We start from the raw sequence: 15,735 nt of genomic DNA, 5'->3' as shown, positions 1-15,735 counted from the left end.
ACATAGTGCTGGAAGCTCTAGCCACAACAATCAGACAAGAAAAAGAAATAAAAGGCATCCAAATCAGTAAGGAGGAAGTAAAACTGTCATTATACGCAGATGATATGATACTATAGAGAGAGAACCCTAAAGACTCCACCAAAAAACTACTAGAGCTGATAAATGAATTTAGGAAAGTAGCAGGATACAAAATTATTATTCAGAAATCAGTTGCATTTATATATACCAATAATAAAATATCAGAAGGAGAAATTAAGAAAACAGTCCCATTTACAATTGCTTCAAAGACTATAAAATACCTAGGAATAAATTTAACCAAAAAGGTAAAAGACCTGTACTCAGAAAATTATAAGACACTGAAGAGAGAAATTAAAGAAGATACAAATAGATGGAAACACATACCATGCTCATGGATAGGAAGAATTAATATCATTAAAATGTCCCTACTGCCTAAGGCAATATACAAATTCAATGCAATTCCTATCAAACAACCAAGGACATTTTTCACAGAAATAGAACATATAATCCTAAACTTTATGTGGAACCATAAATGACCCCGGATAGCCCCAGCAATCTTGAGAAATAAGAACAAAGTGACACGTATCACGATACTGACATCAAATTATACTACAAGGCTACAGTAATCAGAACAGCATGGTACTGGCATAAAAGCAGACACATAGATCAATGGAACAGAATAGAGAGCCCAGAAATAAATCCATGCCTATATGGTCAAAGCAAGAATTTATATTGGGGTAAAGACAGTCTATTCAATAAATGGTGCTGGGAAACCTGGACAGACACATGCAAAAAAAATGAAGCTGGACGACCTCCTTACACCATATACAAGAATAAATTCAAAGTGGATTAAAGACTTAAATGTAAGATCTAAAACCATAAAACTCTTAGAAGAAAATATAGGAAGAAACTTTACAGACATTACCGGGAGTAAGATTTTTACTGATACATCCCCTTGGTCAAGGGAAGTAAGAGAAAAAATAAACATGTGGAATTACATCAAACTAAAAAGTTTTTTCACAGCAAAGGAAACTATCAATAAAACAAAAAAGGAGCCTACTGAATGGAAGAAGATATTTGTCAATGATAAGGGGTTAATATCACAAATTTATTTAAAAAAATCATTCAACTCAATACCAAAAAAACAAACAATCCAATTTAAAAATTGGCCGAGGACATGAAGAGACATTTTTCTAAAAAGGACATACAGATGGCAAACAGACATATGAAAAAATGCTCAACCTCACTAATCATTAGAGAAATGCAAACAAAAATCACAATGAAATACCACCTCACTCCGGTCACAATGGCTGTCATCAATAAATCAACAAACAAGTGCTGGTGAGGATGTGGAGAAAAGTGAACCCTTGTGCACTGTTGGTGGGATTGCAAATTGGTGCAGCCACCGTGGAAAACAGTATGGAGGTATCTCAAAAGATTGAAAATGGAACTACCTTATGATCCAGCAATTCCACTCTTGGGTGTCTATTCAGAGAAATCCAAAACTCTAATTCAAAAATCTTTATGCACGCCTATGTTTATTGAAGCACTATACACAATAGCCAAGACATGGAAACAACCAAAATGCCCATTGGTAGACGACTGGACTAAGAAACTGTGGTACATTTATACAATGGAGTATTACGCAGCCATAAAGAAGAATGAAATCTTACCATTTGCAACAACATGGATGGACCTAGAGAACATTATGTTAAGTGAAATAAGTCAGACAGAGAAAGACAAATACCATATGATCTCGCTTATATGTGGAATCTAAAGAAAAGAATAAATGAATGAACTAATCAGAAACAGTTTCAGAGACACAGAGGAAAAACTGAGGGTTGCTAGATGGGAGGGGGTGGGGATAAGGGGGAAGGTGAGGGGATTAGAAAGCAGTCAGTAACCACAAGATGGCCATGGGGATACGAAAGTCAGTTTGGGGAATATAATCAATAACGTTGTAAAGATTTTGTAGGGTATCTGATGGACTCTTGTCTCGTTAGGGAGACCACCTCAGGGATGATGTAGATGCCTGATCACTGCACTGTACACCTGAAGCTGAAGCTGAACAATAATGAATGTCAACTATAAGGATGGATAGATAGATAGATAGATAGATAGATAGATAGATAGATAGATAGATAGATAGATGTAGATTTACAAGAAGCGGAGTACAGCATTAGGAATAGAGTCAGTGGAAATGTAACGGCTGTGTGCGATGTCAGAGGGAGAGTGGATTGGGGGGTTATCACTTTGTGAGAGGTATAAATGATAGATGTCTAACTATTACAGTGTTTTGTACACCTGAAACGAATAAAAAATGAAAAAATAAAATAAAATAAATGTAAATAGATTAAATTATCCAATGAACGATATAGAGTGTCTGAATGGATAAATTAAAATAATAAACAAACAAACAAGATCCAACTGTTGACATAAGAACGTCCACACCTGTAGAGAATTTATGAGTTTATTTGAGTGAAATTGACGATTGCTGGAAAGCAAGACTTCAAATCCTATGGGGAAGGACAGTTTGCAGTTCTTTCTCTACATTTGGAATTAAGGAGGGGACGTAAGGAAGATGACACGGAGAGGAGAGAGCAGTGGGGCCTGCAGGCCACCCCGACGGCCACACAAACCGCACCACAGAGATGGAGCATTTCTCTGACACTTTGAGTGAGTGGCCTCCTGCAGCCGCGAGTGTAAGGAGCTTCCCTGGTCCACAGGCCTGGCGGGCTCTGGAAGCAGCACAGTTGCCCTGACTGTGGTCCATCAGCCCTTGTTTCGATTTTGTGCATGTTTGCTCCCTGGGTGGTGTCCGCTCCCTCCTGAAATGCCTGGAGGGTTATGTTTTCTGGACTCAAGCTGGACTTTCAGAGCAACGGGTAGGAAGTGCTCTGGCGAACAGAGCCTTGAAGGTGGGCACTGGCCCCGCGTATCCGCCCTGGAGTGTGGGGGGCAGACGCTGCTGCAATGGGTTAGGTGGGGGCAGGATGAGCATCATCGGGTCTGGGCCGGGCTGCTGTCTTCCCTGCACTGGGCCAGTTGGGGACAAACCATAGGAAGGGGCTTCTGTGAACACCGTCTCTTTCATCTTGTTTTTGAAAGCCAAACCCAAATTCAATACGAGGGCTCGCAAAATTTCAACACTAGGTGAACACTGCCTCACAAACGTTCTTATGTGAGAGGGTTCATCTGGAAAGATCGGGGCCTTGAGAACTGGGGTGGGTCGTGTGTGTGGGTTCTGAGAAAGCCCAGATCACACTGTCACACCCATGTCAGCCAAAGAATCACCCCACCTGTGCCTGATATCTTGTAATGACCCCAAGAGACTGATCTCCTGACACCCCCCCCCCACCAGCACTGGGTGGGCAGCATGGGGACCACAGGTGGGGTGCATGATTTGCCAGAAACCTGGACATATAGGTGGGAGTGGACTCCATGGGCAAACACCCACCAGCCTGCACATTCCGGGGTTTCGCCAAACGTACCGATTCGTGGAGCCGACCAGAGATACCGTAGATCAGTGTGCTTCTCCAGAAGCCGGAAGCACTGCTCCCAGCTCACAGAGCTGGACGCCGAGTGACTGGACCGAGAACTCAAGGTGACCTGGGCACCGTGGAGAGGAAGCAGGTTTATCACCAGTTAGTCCCAGGGCGGGACTGGAGGACAGTCCCTTCACCAGGGCTGTGGCCAGAGCAATAGTCCCAGGACCACGGGCTCCCAGCACCTCGCCCAGCCCCCGCATAGGTGGGGCCACTGGCTGCCCCGTGATCTAGACCCCACAGGCTTGTGTGACCGCCTCTGTGGGGGAGGCTGCAGACGGGCCACTGCTGGACTTCTGAGAGCAGGACCCAGGGAGGTGTGGCTGCTCCTGAGAGGCAGGCTCCGGGCATGTGCAGCTGCCACCAAGGCGCCATGCTGGGAGTCCCCACACCACAGAGAGGCTCTTGGAGACCATGGGGGGGGGGGGCGCGGGGAGCCCACCCAGCCCAGGTGCTGGACTCCAGGCAGAGCCTTCAAGCCCCTCACTGGGTTGCCTGTGCCCCACCAGATCATGTCCTGGGGCTTGGATGTGGGTGCTGCTGCAGGAAACCCCAGACTTTGGGACACGGTGCGAGAAAGGGCCTGCAGGAGGCTGTCACCGGATGTGGCAGCCCCCAGGACACCGGAGTGCTGGGCACTGCAAAACCATGGGTGGGAGGGGCCACTCCTCTCCTACGTCTGTTAAATGATCTCTTCCTGCGCACTGGACTCTGCTCTGCAGGCCTGAGGACACAAGCCCTGCCCACTGACACTTAGAAGGAGCCCTGCCCGTCGCTCTCCCATAGCCTTCCTGGCCCCTGGTCCTTCTGGGGTGGAGGCTCCATGCCTCCCAGCCATCCCCCATATCCAGGCTGGACCTTGAAGTTGTCAGATGGCCAAGGGGCAGACACAGGGCAGGGGTGAGCTGTGAGATACTTCAGACACTGAAGGCTCGCGTCCCTCACACAGGACCGCGGGGTCTTGGCCACAGGAAGTGCAGGGACGGCATGCTGTCCAGCCAGAGGCATGTCTGGGCCCCGGTGACCACTGTGGACTTTGTCCTTGCACATCAGACTTCTGTCTGTCCTCTGGAGGACATCTTTCCTCTGACTGTGGTCTTTGCACCTTTGGTCAGGGATCAGGCCACGGACACAGCCAGGGGAGGAAGAGCTGGGGACCTGGAGCAAGACAGCAGGCTCCTTGGGAGCTGCCCTGCTGGGTGGACCAGATGGGGCCAGGGCTCGGTTGCAGGCTGTGAGCTGGATGGCCTGCGCCCACACCGCACACTCGCCGGGGTCAAGAGAGGAGCCCACCACAGCCAGGGACATCGGGAGGCTCAGGCAAGAGGCCCAGCTCCCAGCCTGTGGGGGCTGAGTGGGCACAGTCCCATGGGGGCAGAGAGCCAAGAGCAGTGTGTGACGGCCAGGTGCCCACACTCTCCCCTGGGTCCCGGGTGCCCGCATCACATCACCCCCACACACCCACGTGAGGTGACCTCGGCCATGTCTGGACTCCCCCAGGACCCTTGACGCAGAAACCACCCAGAAAAAAGGGAACTTCAGGAAGCAAGCCATGCCGCCAGTTTCAATCTAGTTCTTAGTCTTCGTGGGGCTGCAGGGGGGGTTCACCCCTGGGGGTGGGGCCCGGCTACCAGCTCCTAGGAAGCAGGGGCACAGAGCCCAGCCACAAAGAGCGTCATGCACCTGGGACCAGAGCGAGCAGGGTGGGGCGCCTGCATGGCCCCAACCCCTGGTGAGCGGGGTCCACACAGAGCAGGGCTCAGAGGGAGGGTGGTGGGGACAGTGGGACCTGCCACAGGAGCTGAGGGGAGACCAGGCCCTCGGGAACCGCACAGAGGGACTGGAGCAGCTGAGCCAGCATGGAGAGTGCAGGTGGCCTCAGGCCACGGCCCAACTCGGCACAGGAGCCAGGGACCCATGGGCAGGGCACGTCTGTGCAGCAGGCCTGAACACACTGGAGGCCGGCAACGGTCGGTCAGGCCAGGGCCTTGGAAGGATGCGGTGAGCTGGGGGCAGAAGCCTGAGGGCTGTGCTTGGCCAGCTGTGCAGGGGTCACAGGCTGGGCTCTGGGCTGGAGCAGAGCTAAGCAGGACCCCTGCTAGGATGGACAATGGGTCTGAGAGAGGATGCAGGGGAGGAAGAGGACCCCAGGTGGCCTAAGAGTCCTGTCCAGGCCAGTGGGTAGTGTCAGAGGAGGAGACCGTGGGAACCTGGGCTGAGGGCAGCCGGTGGGCAGCACACAGCGGCAGGAGCGTGCTCAGAGCGCAGACAGCGTGAGGTCCAGCGGGCAGCTCTGCCAGTGGTGGCAGGGGCCGGGGCCGGAGCCGGGGTCGGGGCTCTAGGCAACAGCTGCTGGGCACAGGGCAGCTGACCAGCAACTGGAAGGAGCAAAGTTCCAGACGGGGCTTGCGGGGGTGATGGAGAGAACAGAGCCTGGGACCAGGCAGGGCCAGGAGCTCCTCTGGGAGGAGACTAGGGTGAAGCAGGTGTTCAGGGCAGAGCTGGCCAGAGAGAGTGGGTGCTGGCCGCTCCAGGGAGCAAAGCCCAGTGTCAGGAGACGGATGAGACCAGGGATGGGGCTGCACTAGGCTGAGGGCCCTGGGCTGGGCCTGGGGAGACACGCAGCCTGGGCGCGTCTCACAGACCTGTGGGCACGGGGGCCCAAGGAAAGGAGGAGCAGCGGGCTACTGCGGGCCAGAAGCTCTAGGGACGAGGGCAGAGCCATGCAGGTGAGCAGGGGCAGGTAGCAGAAGAGCAGGGACCTGCCCCAGGAGGTCAGGGGAGCTGGCAGAGCTATGCAGGTGAGCAGGGGAGAGGTGGGAGGGCAGGGAGCTGCCCTGGAGGTTGGGGAGCTGGCAGAGCTATGCAGGTGAGCAGGGGCAGGTGGGAGGGCAGGGAGCTGCCCTGGAGGTCGGGGAGCTGACAGAGCTATGCAGGTGAGCAGGGGGCAGGTGGGAAGGCAGGGAGCTGCCCTGGAGGTCGGGGGAGCTGGCAGAGCTATGCAGGTGAGCAGGGGGCAAGTGGGAGGGCAGGGAGCTGCCCTGGAGGTCGGGGGAGCTGGCAGAGCTATGCAGGTGAGCAGGGGTCAAGTGGGAGGGCAGGGAGCTGCCCTGGGGGTCGGGGGAGCTGGCAGAGCTATATAGGTGAGCAGGGGAGAGGTGGCAGGGCAGGGAGCTGCCCTGGAGGTCGGAGGAGCTGGCAGAGGTATGCAGGTGAGCAGGGGGCAGGTGGGAGGGCAGGGAGCTGCCCTGGAGGTCGGGGGAGCTGGCAGAGGTATGCAGGTGAGCAGGGGGCAGGTGGGAGGGCAGGGAGCTGCCCTGGAGGTCGGGGGAGCTGGCAGAGCTATGCAGGTGAGCAGGGGAGAGGTGGGAGGGCAGGGAGCTGCCCTGGAGGTCGGGGGAGCTGGCAGAGCTATGCAGGTGAGCAGGGGAGAGGTGGCAGGGCAGGGAGCTGCCCTGGAGGTCGGGGGAGCTGGCAGAGCTATGCAGGTGAGCAGGGGAGAGGTGGCAGGGCAGGGAGCTGCCCTGGAGGTCGGGGGAGCTGGCAGAGCTATGCAGGTGAGCAGGGGGCAAGTGGGAGGGCAGGGAGCTGCCCTGGGGGTCGGGGGAGCTGGCAGAGCTATGCAGGTGAGCAGGGGAGAGGTGGGAGGGCAGGGAGCTGCCCTGGAGGTCGGGGGAGCTGGCAGAGCTATGCAGGTGAGCAGGGGAGAGGTGGGAGGTCAGGGAGCTGCCCTGGAGGTCGGGGGAGCTGGCAGAGCTATGCAGGTGAGCAGGGAAGAGGAGGGAGGTCAGGGAGCTGCCCTGGAGGTCGGGGGAGCTGGCAGAGCTATGCAGGTGAGCAGGGGAGAGGTGGGAGGGCAGGGAGCTGCCCTGGAGGCCGGGGGAGCTGGCAGAGCTATGCAGGTGAGCAGGGGAGAGGTGGCAGGGCAGGGAGCTGCCCTGGAGGTCGGGGGAGCTGGCAGAGCTATGCAGGTGAGCAGGGGAGAGGTGGCAGGGCAGGGAGCTGCCCTGGAGGTCGGGGGAGCTGGCAGAGCTATGCAGGTGAGCAGGGAAGAGGTGGGAGGGCAGGGAGCTGCCCTGGAGGTCGGGGGAGCTGGCAGAGGTATGCAGGTGAGCAGGGGGCAGTTGGGAGGGCAGGGAGCTGCCCTGGAGGTCGGGGGAGCTGGCAGAGCTATGCAGGTGAGCAGGGGAGAGGTGGGAGGGCAGGGAGCTGCCCTGGAGGTCGGGGGAGCTGGCAGAGCTATGCAGGTGAGCAGGGGAGAGGTGGGAGGGCAGGGAGCTGCCCTGGAGGTCGGGGGAGCTGGCAGAGCTGTGCAGGTGAGCAGGGGAGAGGTGGCAGGGCAGGGAGCTGCCCTGGAGGTCGGGGGAGCTGGCAGAGCTGTGCAGGTGAGCAGGGGAGAGGTGGCAGTGCAGGGAGCTGCCCTGGAGGTCGGGGGAGCTGGCAGAGCTGTGCAGGTGAGCAGGGGAGAGGTGGCAGGGCAGGGAGCTGCCCTGGAGGTCGGGGGAGCTGGCAGAGCTGTGCAGGTGAGCAGGGGAGAGGTGGGAGGGCAGGGAGCTGCCCTGGAGGTCGGGGGAGCTGGCAGAGCTGTGCAGGTGAGCAGGGGAGAGGTGGGAGGTCAGGGAGCTGCCCCAGGAGGTCGTGGGGAGCTGGCAGAGCTATGCAGGTGAGCAGGGGAGAGGTGGCAGGGCAGGGAGCTGCCCTGGAGGTCGGGGGAGCTGGCAGTGCTATGCAGGTGAGCAGGGGAGAGGTGGCAGGGCAGGGAGCTGCCCTGGAGGTCGGGGGAGCTGGCAGAGCTATGCAGGTGAGCAGGGAAGAGGAGGGAGGTCAGGGAGCTGCCCTGGAGGTCGGGGGAGCTGGCAGAGCTATGCAGGTGAGCAGGGGAGAGGTGGGAGGGCAGGGAGCTGCCCTGGAGGTCGGGGGAGCTGGCAGAGCTATGCAGGTGAGCAGGGGAGAGGTGGGAGGGCAGGGAGCTGCCCGGGAGGTCGGGGGAGCTGGCAGAGCTGTGCAGGTGAGCAGGGGAGAGGTGGCAGGGCAGGGAGCTGCCCTGGAGGTCGGGGGAGCTGGCAGAGCTATGCAGGTGAGCAGGGGAGAGGTGGGAGGGCAGGGAGCTGCCCTGGAGGTTGGGGGAGCTGGCAGAGCTATGCAGGTGAGCAGGGAAGAGGTGGGAGGGCAGGGAGCTGCCCTGGAGGTCGGGGGAGCTGGCAGAGCTGTGCAGGTGAGCAGGGGAGAGGTGGGAGGGCAGGGAGCTGCCCTGGAGGTCGGGGGAGCTGGCAGAGCTATGCAGGTGAGCAAGGGAGAGGTGGGAGGGCAGGGAGCTGCCCTGGAGGTCGGGGGAGCTGGCAGAGCTATGCAGGTGAGCAGGGAAGAGGTGGGAGGGCAGGGAGCTGCCCTGGAGGTCGGGGGAGCTGGCAGAGCTATGCAGGTGAGCAGGGGAGAGGTGGGAGGGCAGGGAGCTGCCCGGGAGGTCGGGGGAGCTGGCAGAGCTGTGCAGGTGAGCAGGGGAGAGGTGGCAGGGCAGGGAGCTGCCCTGGAGGTCGGGGGAGCTGGCAGAGCTGTGCAGGTGAGCAGGGGAGAGGTGGCAGGGCAGGGAGCTGCCCTGGAGGTCGGGGGAGCTGGCAGAGCTGTGCAGGTGAGCAGGGGGCAGGAGGCAGGGCAGGGAGCTGCCCTGGAGGTCGGGGGAGCTGGCAGAGCTGTGCAGGTGAGCACTGGGCAGGAGGCAGGGCAGGGGCCGCCCCAGGCTCTCGAGACTGTCTGGCAGGGGTGAGCAGATGAGGGGAGAGCTATCCTGGGGCCGTCGGGGAAGGGGGCAGTTTGGCCAGGAGCTGCAGGGAGGAGGCACGGCAGGTGCAGGTGTGTAGGTCTGTGCAAGGACTCAGCCGGGCAGCTGGCAGAGGTAGGGCAGGGTCCAGCTGGTCAGTTGAGGGCCCAAGGCAGGGGAAAAAGAAGCCCATGGGCAAGGAGGGCTTTGGCCTGAGCTGGCAGAACCCAGCTCAGATGGTCAGGAGACCAGGGCCCAGTGTGAGGGGCAAGGACCAGGACGCAGGCAGCTGGGACGAGGTGAGCCAGCCAGGCACAGAGGGAGCGCAGCTGGGCCTGCACACGTGAGCTGGGAGGGCCGCAGGGCAGGCTCAGCCCCGGAGCTCAGGCGACAAGGGGCCGGACCTGAGGAGGCCTGGCCTAGGTGGGAGCAGCAGAGACGGCTGGGCTGAGCGATGGGGATGGGGCCTGGGTAGCCTCCCTGTGCAGGAGAGTGTGAGCCAGGTGAGGGCCCGGCTGGGACCAGGTGGACAGCAAGCTGGTGTGGAGTGTGCAGGGGACCCTGGCAGGACCAGCTCTGGGGCTGGAGGGGAGGGGCACCCTGTTGGGGTCCAGAGGGCCAAAGTTCTTGACCCCAGGGGCACCAGTCCTGCTCTGGGGGCCTGTGATGACGTGGGACAGCCGGGGTGGACACGCGACAGCATGGGGGTGGCACAGGGCCCTGGACCCGGCGGAGGGAAGCAACAGGGCCGATGGGGCCTGATGGGGCCTCTGGCTGAGGCTGTGGGGGGAAGGGCTGGGGGAGGTGGGCAGGGCCCTGGGGCTGAGCAGAGGGGCCCAGGGCCGGGGACAGGCCTGGCCCACACGGGCTGGGGTGCTGGTAGGAGGCAGGAGAGGACAGTGCCAGGCTCCCGCCTGCGCTCAGCGAGGACAGGATGGTCTGGGCAGGCCTAAGCGTTGGGACGGCGGAGCGCAGAGATCCCTGAGCGGGAGGGTGTGTGACAGCTCAGGAAGCCATGCCAGGCGGGCCCTAGCAGGGGCTGGCGGGCCCAGAGTCACAGATTTAGGAGCCTGGGCTGGGCGGCAGGGCCACAGAGATGAGGGCTCCAAGAAGGAGGTTCTAACACGGAGCAGAGCAGGGGCAGTGGGGGGCACAGGCCCACCACACCTGGGGGGCGCCTGCTCGCCTGGGGCAGGGCCAGACTGGGGAGACAGGGCACTGGGCTCAGGGGACCAGTGGAAGCCAGCCAGACGCAGGGGCCACCGGTCAGGACTCAGACAGAGGCTCAGTGGGGTCAGGGCTCTGGGGCCTGGGGGGCTGCAATGCAGGCAGCCGTCCAGCACTGATGGGGCTGACGAGTCCAGCGCCCGTGGCCACAGAGGGCCCTGTGGGGCAGCTGGGCTGCAGAGTTCCTGGAAACACACTGGCGACGGGCACTGGGCTCAGCGCTGCCCCGGCCCAGGCAGCTGACCCTGCTCAGACCTTCGCTGCTGTGAGGCGCTGGCAGTCACATGGCCCCGTCTCTTGCAGCCTCCAACACGGCCCCGAAGGTGTTCCCGCTGTCCCCCCGCTGTGGAGGCACGTCTGGCTCCACGACGGCCCTGGGCTGCCTGGTGTCCAGCTACTTCCCCGAGCCGGTGACTGTGTCCTGGAACTCGGGCGCCCTGACCAGCGGCGTGCACACCTTCCCATCCGTCCTGCAGTCCGGGCTCTACTCTCTCAGCAGCATGGTGACAGTGCCCAGCAGCAGCTCGGACAGCCAGACCTACACCTGCAACGTAAACCACCCGGCCACCAGCACCAGGGTGGACGTGATAGGTAAGAGCGCAGCCACAGGAAGGCGGCCACTAGGACACGGGCCGGGCCAGCCCTCATTACTGGATGGACCACGTGGCAGGGATGGCTGACCCAGCCTGGGGCAGCAGGCAGGGCGCTGTCGGTCTCCTGAACCTGAAGAACCCCCCAAGCTTGGGGAGGGGTTCTCTGGGAGTTTCCACCAGGCCCAAGCTGGGCCCAGCCTGGACACCCCAACCCCGGCCTCTGGGCCCCGCAGAAGTGGGCGCTGGTCTCAGACCTAAGCAAGCCCCCAGGGCCATCCCCCCAGGTCCCGGCAGCTCCCAGTAACCCCCGTCTGCTCTCTCTGCAGTGTCCACAAAACCCGTAGACCCCTGCTCCAAGTGTCCCAAAACCAAATGCCCAGGTAAGTCAGCCGCCCCAAGGAGGGGGCCCACGGGGGGACAAGTGCCCGGGGAGGCCCGCCGAGGTGCTGACCCCCAGCCCTGTGTCTCCCACACCAGCTCCTGAAATCCCGGGAGGGCCGTCCGTCTTCATCTTCCCCCCGAAACCCAAGGACACCCTCATGATCTCCCGCACGCCTGAGGTCACGTGTGTGGTGGTGGACGTGGCTCAGGGGGCCCCCGTCACGTTCACCTGGTACGTGGACGGCAAGGAGGTGAACACGGGCAAGATGACGTCTGAGGAGGAGCAGTTCAACAGCACCTTGCGTGTGGTGGGCTCCCTCCCCATCCTGCACCAGGACTGGCTGCAGGGCAAGGAGTTCAAGTGCAAGGTGTCGAACAAGGACATGCCGTCCCCTGTGCTGCGGAGCATCTCCAAGGCCAAAGGTGGGGCACACACAGGCGAGGCAGGGGCGCGGGGGGCTGGCCCCTGCCTGGGAGTGACCGTCGGTGCCGACCCCGTCCCACAGGGCAGGTCAAGGAGCCGCAGCTGTACGTCCTGGCCCCGCACACGGACGAGCTGAGCAAGGACACGGTCAGCGTGACCTGCCTGGTCAAAGACTTCCACCCGTCGGACATCAACGTGGAGTGGCAGAGCAACGGGCAGCCGGAGCCAGAGGACAAGTACAAGACGACCCCGCCCCAGCTGGACACTGACGGGTCCTACTTCCTGTACAGCAAGCTCACCTTGGACAAGGGCCGGTGGCAGCAGGGACACACCATCACGTGTGCAGTGATGCACGAGGCCCTGCACAACCACTACACCCAGAAATCCATCTCCCGAAGCCCCGGTAAATGAGCACGCGTCCTGCGCCCCAGCGCCCACCCTTGTACACACCCCGGGCCCCCAGCATGAAATAAAGCACCCAGCTCCGCCCTGGGACCCCGCGATGCTGTTATGGTTCTTTCTGAGACACAGCTCAGGCCGGCCTCTGAGGCTGGCTGGCACCACCAGGGGAGGGAGCCGGTCCCACCCGGGCGGGCGGGCGGGCGGGCGAGATGCCGAGCCTGTGGGTCTGCACAGGCCGCCCAGGACAGGGGAGGGGCTTGGCAGCTAAGGGCCCTCCTCAGGCCCCTCACCATGGCCACTCCAGGCTGGAGGTGTGGATGGGGCAGGGCCCTTGGGGAGCCCCACAGGACATGAGAGCTCAGTCCCCACCTCTGTACAAGCCCGCGCTGAGACTGCTTCCTTGTCTCCTGGGTTCCCCGTGCACTGGTCTCTCAGGGGCTCTGTGTCCACACGGGGGGCGTGCCTGGCCCACGGTGAGGGCACAGGCCCTCCTTGCCCTCACGATCACGGCCCCCACCCGCCCTCAGACGCACTGGCTCTGTCTGGCCTTGTCCTGCCTGGGGCAGGCCTGTCGACTCCTGTCATCCTCCTGCCCCAAAGGGTCAGAGACAGGCACAGGGCCCATGGAACAGACTGTCCCAATGCCCCATGGACACTGAGCCCATGCCCGTTGGAAACAAGCCCCTGCTGCTGAGCAACGCCAGCTCATGGCGCCCTCTTCACACATGCACATATGTGCACATTCCTGCACACACACTCTAGGGCCTCCCACAGGACACCCTGCACAGGCCCAGACCACAGCATGGGGCGGGTCCCGTGGACCCCCACATGGAGACCAGCCTGGCCCCATGCCCTCCAACGCCCCAGGGGCCACTCAGTGGCTTATCCACACACTGAGCAGCTCAGACACCAGCCCTCCTCCTGCCCAGGGCACCTACACCTTCCCTGACACGCAGAACGCCCCCACACCCAGACCAGCCCTTGGACATGCCCACTGGTCCCAGCACCCCAGCCGCTGCTGCACTTGGCACACACTCAGCACGTCCTGGCACTGACTCAACCCCCGGGAGAGGCAGAGGACTGGGTGGATGGACTGCAGACAGGCCTGGCTCTGCCCTGCGGTCAGGATGCCTTCTCCCCAGGGCCCAGTGCAGGGTGGCTGAGAGGAGAGAGGCCAGGTGGAGATCTGGGGCCCAAGTTGGAGGGACGTGGGACCTGGGCGCCCCTGGCCCAGCCTGGCGGGGGCTCCCACACTGTCACAGAGGGGATCCCCACAAGGCTCTGCCATGGCGGGCCAGCACTGACCACCCCTTCCCTGTCCAGAGGTGCTCCTGGATGACAGCTGTGCGGAGGCCCAGGACGGGGAGCTAGATGGGCTGTGGACCACCATCTCCATCTTCATCACCCTCTTCCTGCTCAGCGTGTGCTACAGTGCCACTGTCACCCTCTTCAAGGTGGGCCCACCATCCCCACACTGTCCCCATGCCATCCCCACACTGTCCCCTTGCTGTCCCCACACTATCCCCATGCCATCCCCATGCTGTCCGCACACTGTCCCTACATTGTCTCCATGCCATCCCAACAGTCCCCTTGCTGTCCCCACACTGTCCGTCACAGTCCCTCACTGTGCCCTCACTGTCCCTCACTATTTCTCACTGTCCCCACACTGTTCCCAGATCAACCCCACCTGACCCTCCCACACACTCCCACACTGTCCCCTCACTGTCCCACACTGTCCCACGCCGTCCCCACCTGGCCCTCCCTCACTGGCGCTGGGGAGGCTGACGTGGGTCCTCGCACTGCCTGCAGGTGAAATGGATCTTCTCCTCGGTGGTAGAACTAAAGCGAACCATCGTGCCCGACTACAGGAACATGATTGGGCAGGGGGCTTAGCGCCACCCCCCAGGCGGATGTCCAGGGCTGCCCGAGGCCCCGCCGGGGACCCAGGGCCACCAGCCTGCTGGCCACACCTGTTCTCTGCCTTCTGACCTCGCTGTCCTCTGACCCCACGGCCACCCTGGGCCTGCACCTCCCCTGCTCTGGCCTCATGGCCACTACGGGCTGCGTCCTAGCCCTGAGCCACCCCTTTGGAGACCCGAGTGGACAGCAGGTTCCGCCCCAGCCTGAGCTGAAGGACGCCTGCCGTCCCCTCGTCAGCAGCCCAAGACACCGCCCGAGGGCCGTGTGACACCAAGGGCCACAGAGTGGTGCATCCTCGCCCCGGACGTCACTGCCTGGGGTCAATGTGCAAGCTCATCCTGGAGGAGGTGGAGGCCCTGCATCCCGGTTCCATTGGGCAGGACTCAGCTCCCGTGAGAAGCCCGTCCATGCCAGGCTCCAGGACACAGGGTTCCTGAGAGGGTCCTGAGTGGAAACATCCACCTCAAGGCAAGGAAGGGCCATCGTCCCCCACCGGAAGCTTCCAGAAGTTCCCTCATGGTCACTCAGGTTGCCTCCCCCAGAGGAGAGCCTCGGAGAAAGGCCTGGGCCAGGGTTGTACATGCCCAGGGAGGCAGGGCGATCGGCCAGCGTGAGTCCTAGAGGGTCACCTGGTGAGCAGGTCCCTGGTGGGCGGGATGCAGCCTCCATGGGTGTTGGGGTGCAGGGTGCCAGGAGGATAGGGGCCTAAGCCCCGGCGTGGGGGACAGGGCTGAGAGGAGGGAGGACTGAAGAGAGCCCTCTGCTCGGGGAGCCATCGGGAAGGAGCGGGGTCGCAGGGCCTCACGCCCCTGGTCGCAATGTCCCCTCATGTCTTCAGCAAATGCCAGTCAGCACATCTAGCTGGGAAGGAAGGAGAAACGGACCCCCAAGGCTGTAGGGGCTGCACGGTGCGACATTATGCAAAGGAAACACCACCTTGTAGCCTGGGTTGCTTTTTCTTTTTAATTTTCTGGAGCCCATTGATTTTCTTTCCTGTTTCTCTTTTTTTAAATGACAATAAAACATCCTTAAAAATTCCATCTCTGACTGGGGAGTCTTGCTCTGCTGACGTGCCTGATGACATCATAGCCTGGCTGAGGCAGCGGCCTCCTCCCAGCGCCCTCCCTCCCGCCCCTGCTCTCCAGCGGGGGGTCCAGCAGGGGATCCAGGCTCCCAGCAGTCCCTGTTCCCAGTGGGTGAGGAAGGTGGCCTGTGAGGAGCCAGCGGGGGCCGTGTGGGTGCAGGCTTCAGCCTGGGGGTCGCATGCAGGAGTTGCTCCTGGCTCTGACCGTGACAGGAGCAAGACACGCATAACGGGGACCAGTCGGCATGTGCTGCTGTGACATGGCCCCACACCTGGGCGGCTGGAACAGCAGAAACGAATTCTCTCCAGTCCTGGAGGCCGGAAGTCCCAGGTCAGGGGCCTGCAGGGCTGGTTCCTCCTGAGGCCTCGCTCCTGGGCCGCGT

At 60.8% G+C, this 15,735-nt stretch overlaps 1 gene segment (V, D, J or C); it reads left to right on the top strand.

Moving 5' to 3' along the window:
• Nucleotides 1-15,308, top strand: part of LOC109455540 (immunoglobulin heavy constant gamma 1-like) — a 138,556-nt gene extending 123,248 nt beyond the window's left edge. Inside the window, 6 exon segments of the C gene segment in view lie at nt 10,852-11,139; nt 11,468-11,521; nt 11,619-11,945; nt 12,029-12,349; nt 13,672-13,802; nt 14,158-15,308. Of these exon segments, the coding sequence occupies nt 10,852-11,139; nt 11,468-11,521; nt 11,619-11,945; nt 12,029-12,349; nt 13,672-13,802; nt 14,158-14,241 (1,205 nt within the window).
• Nucleotides 15,309-15,735: the final 427 nt, after the last annotated feature.

The sequence above is a fragment of the Rhinolophus sinicus genome, chromosome 3, assembly GCF_057876585.1.
Source record: "Rhinolophus sinicus isolate RSI-liver-muscle chromosome 3, RSI-T2T, whole genome shotgun sequence".
NCBI lineage: Eukaryota > Metazoa > Chordata > Mammalia > Chiroptera > Rhinolophidae > Rhinolophus > Rhinolophus sinicus.
This window is presented reverse-complemented; position numbering and strand designations above follow the sequence as displayed.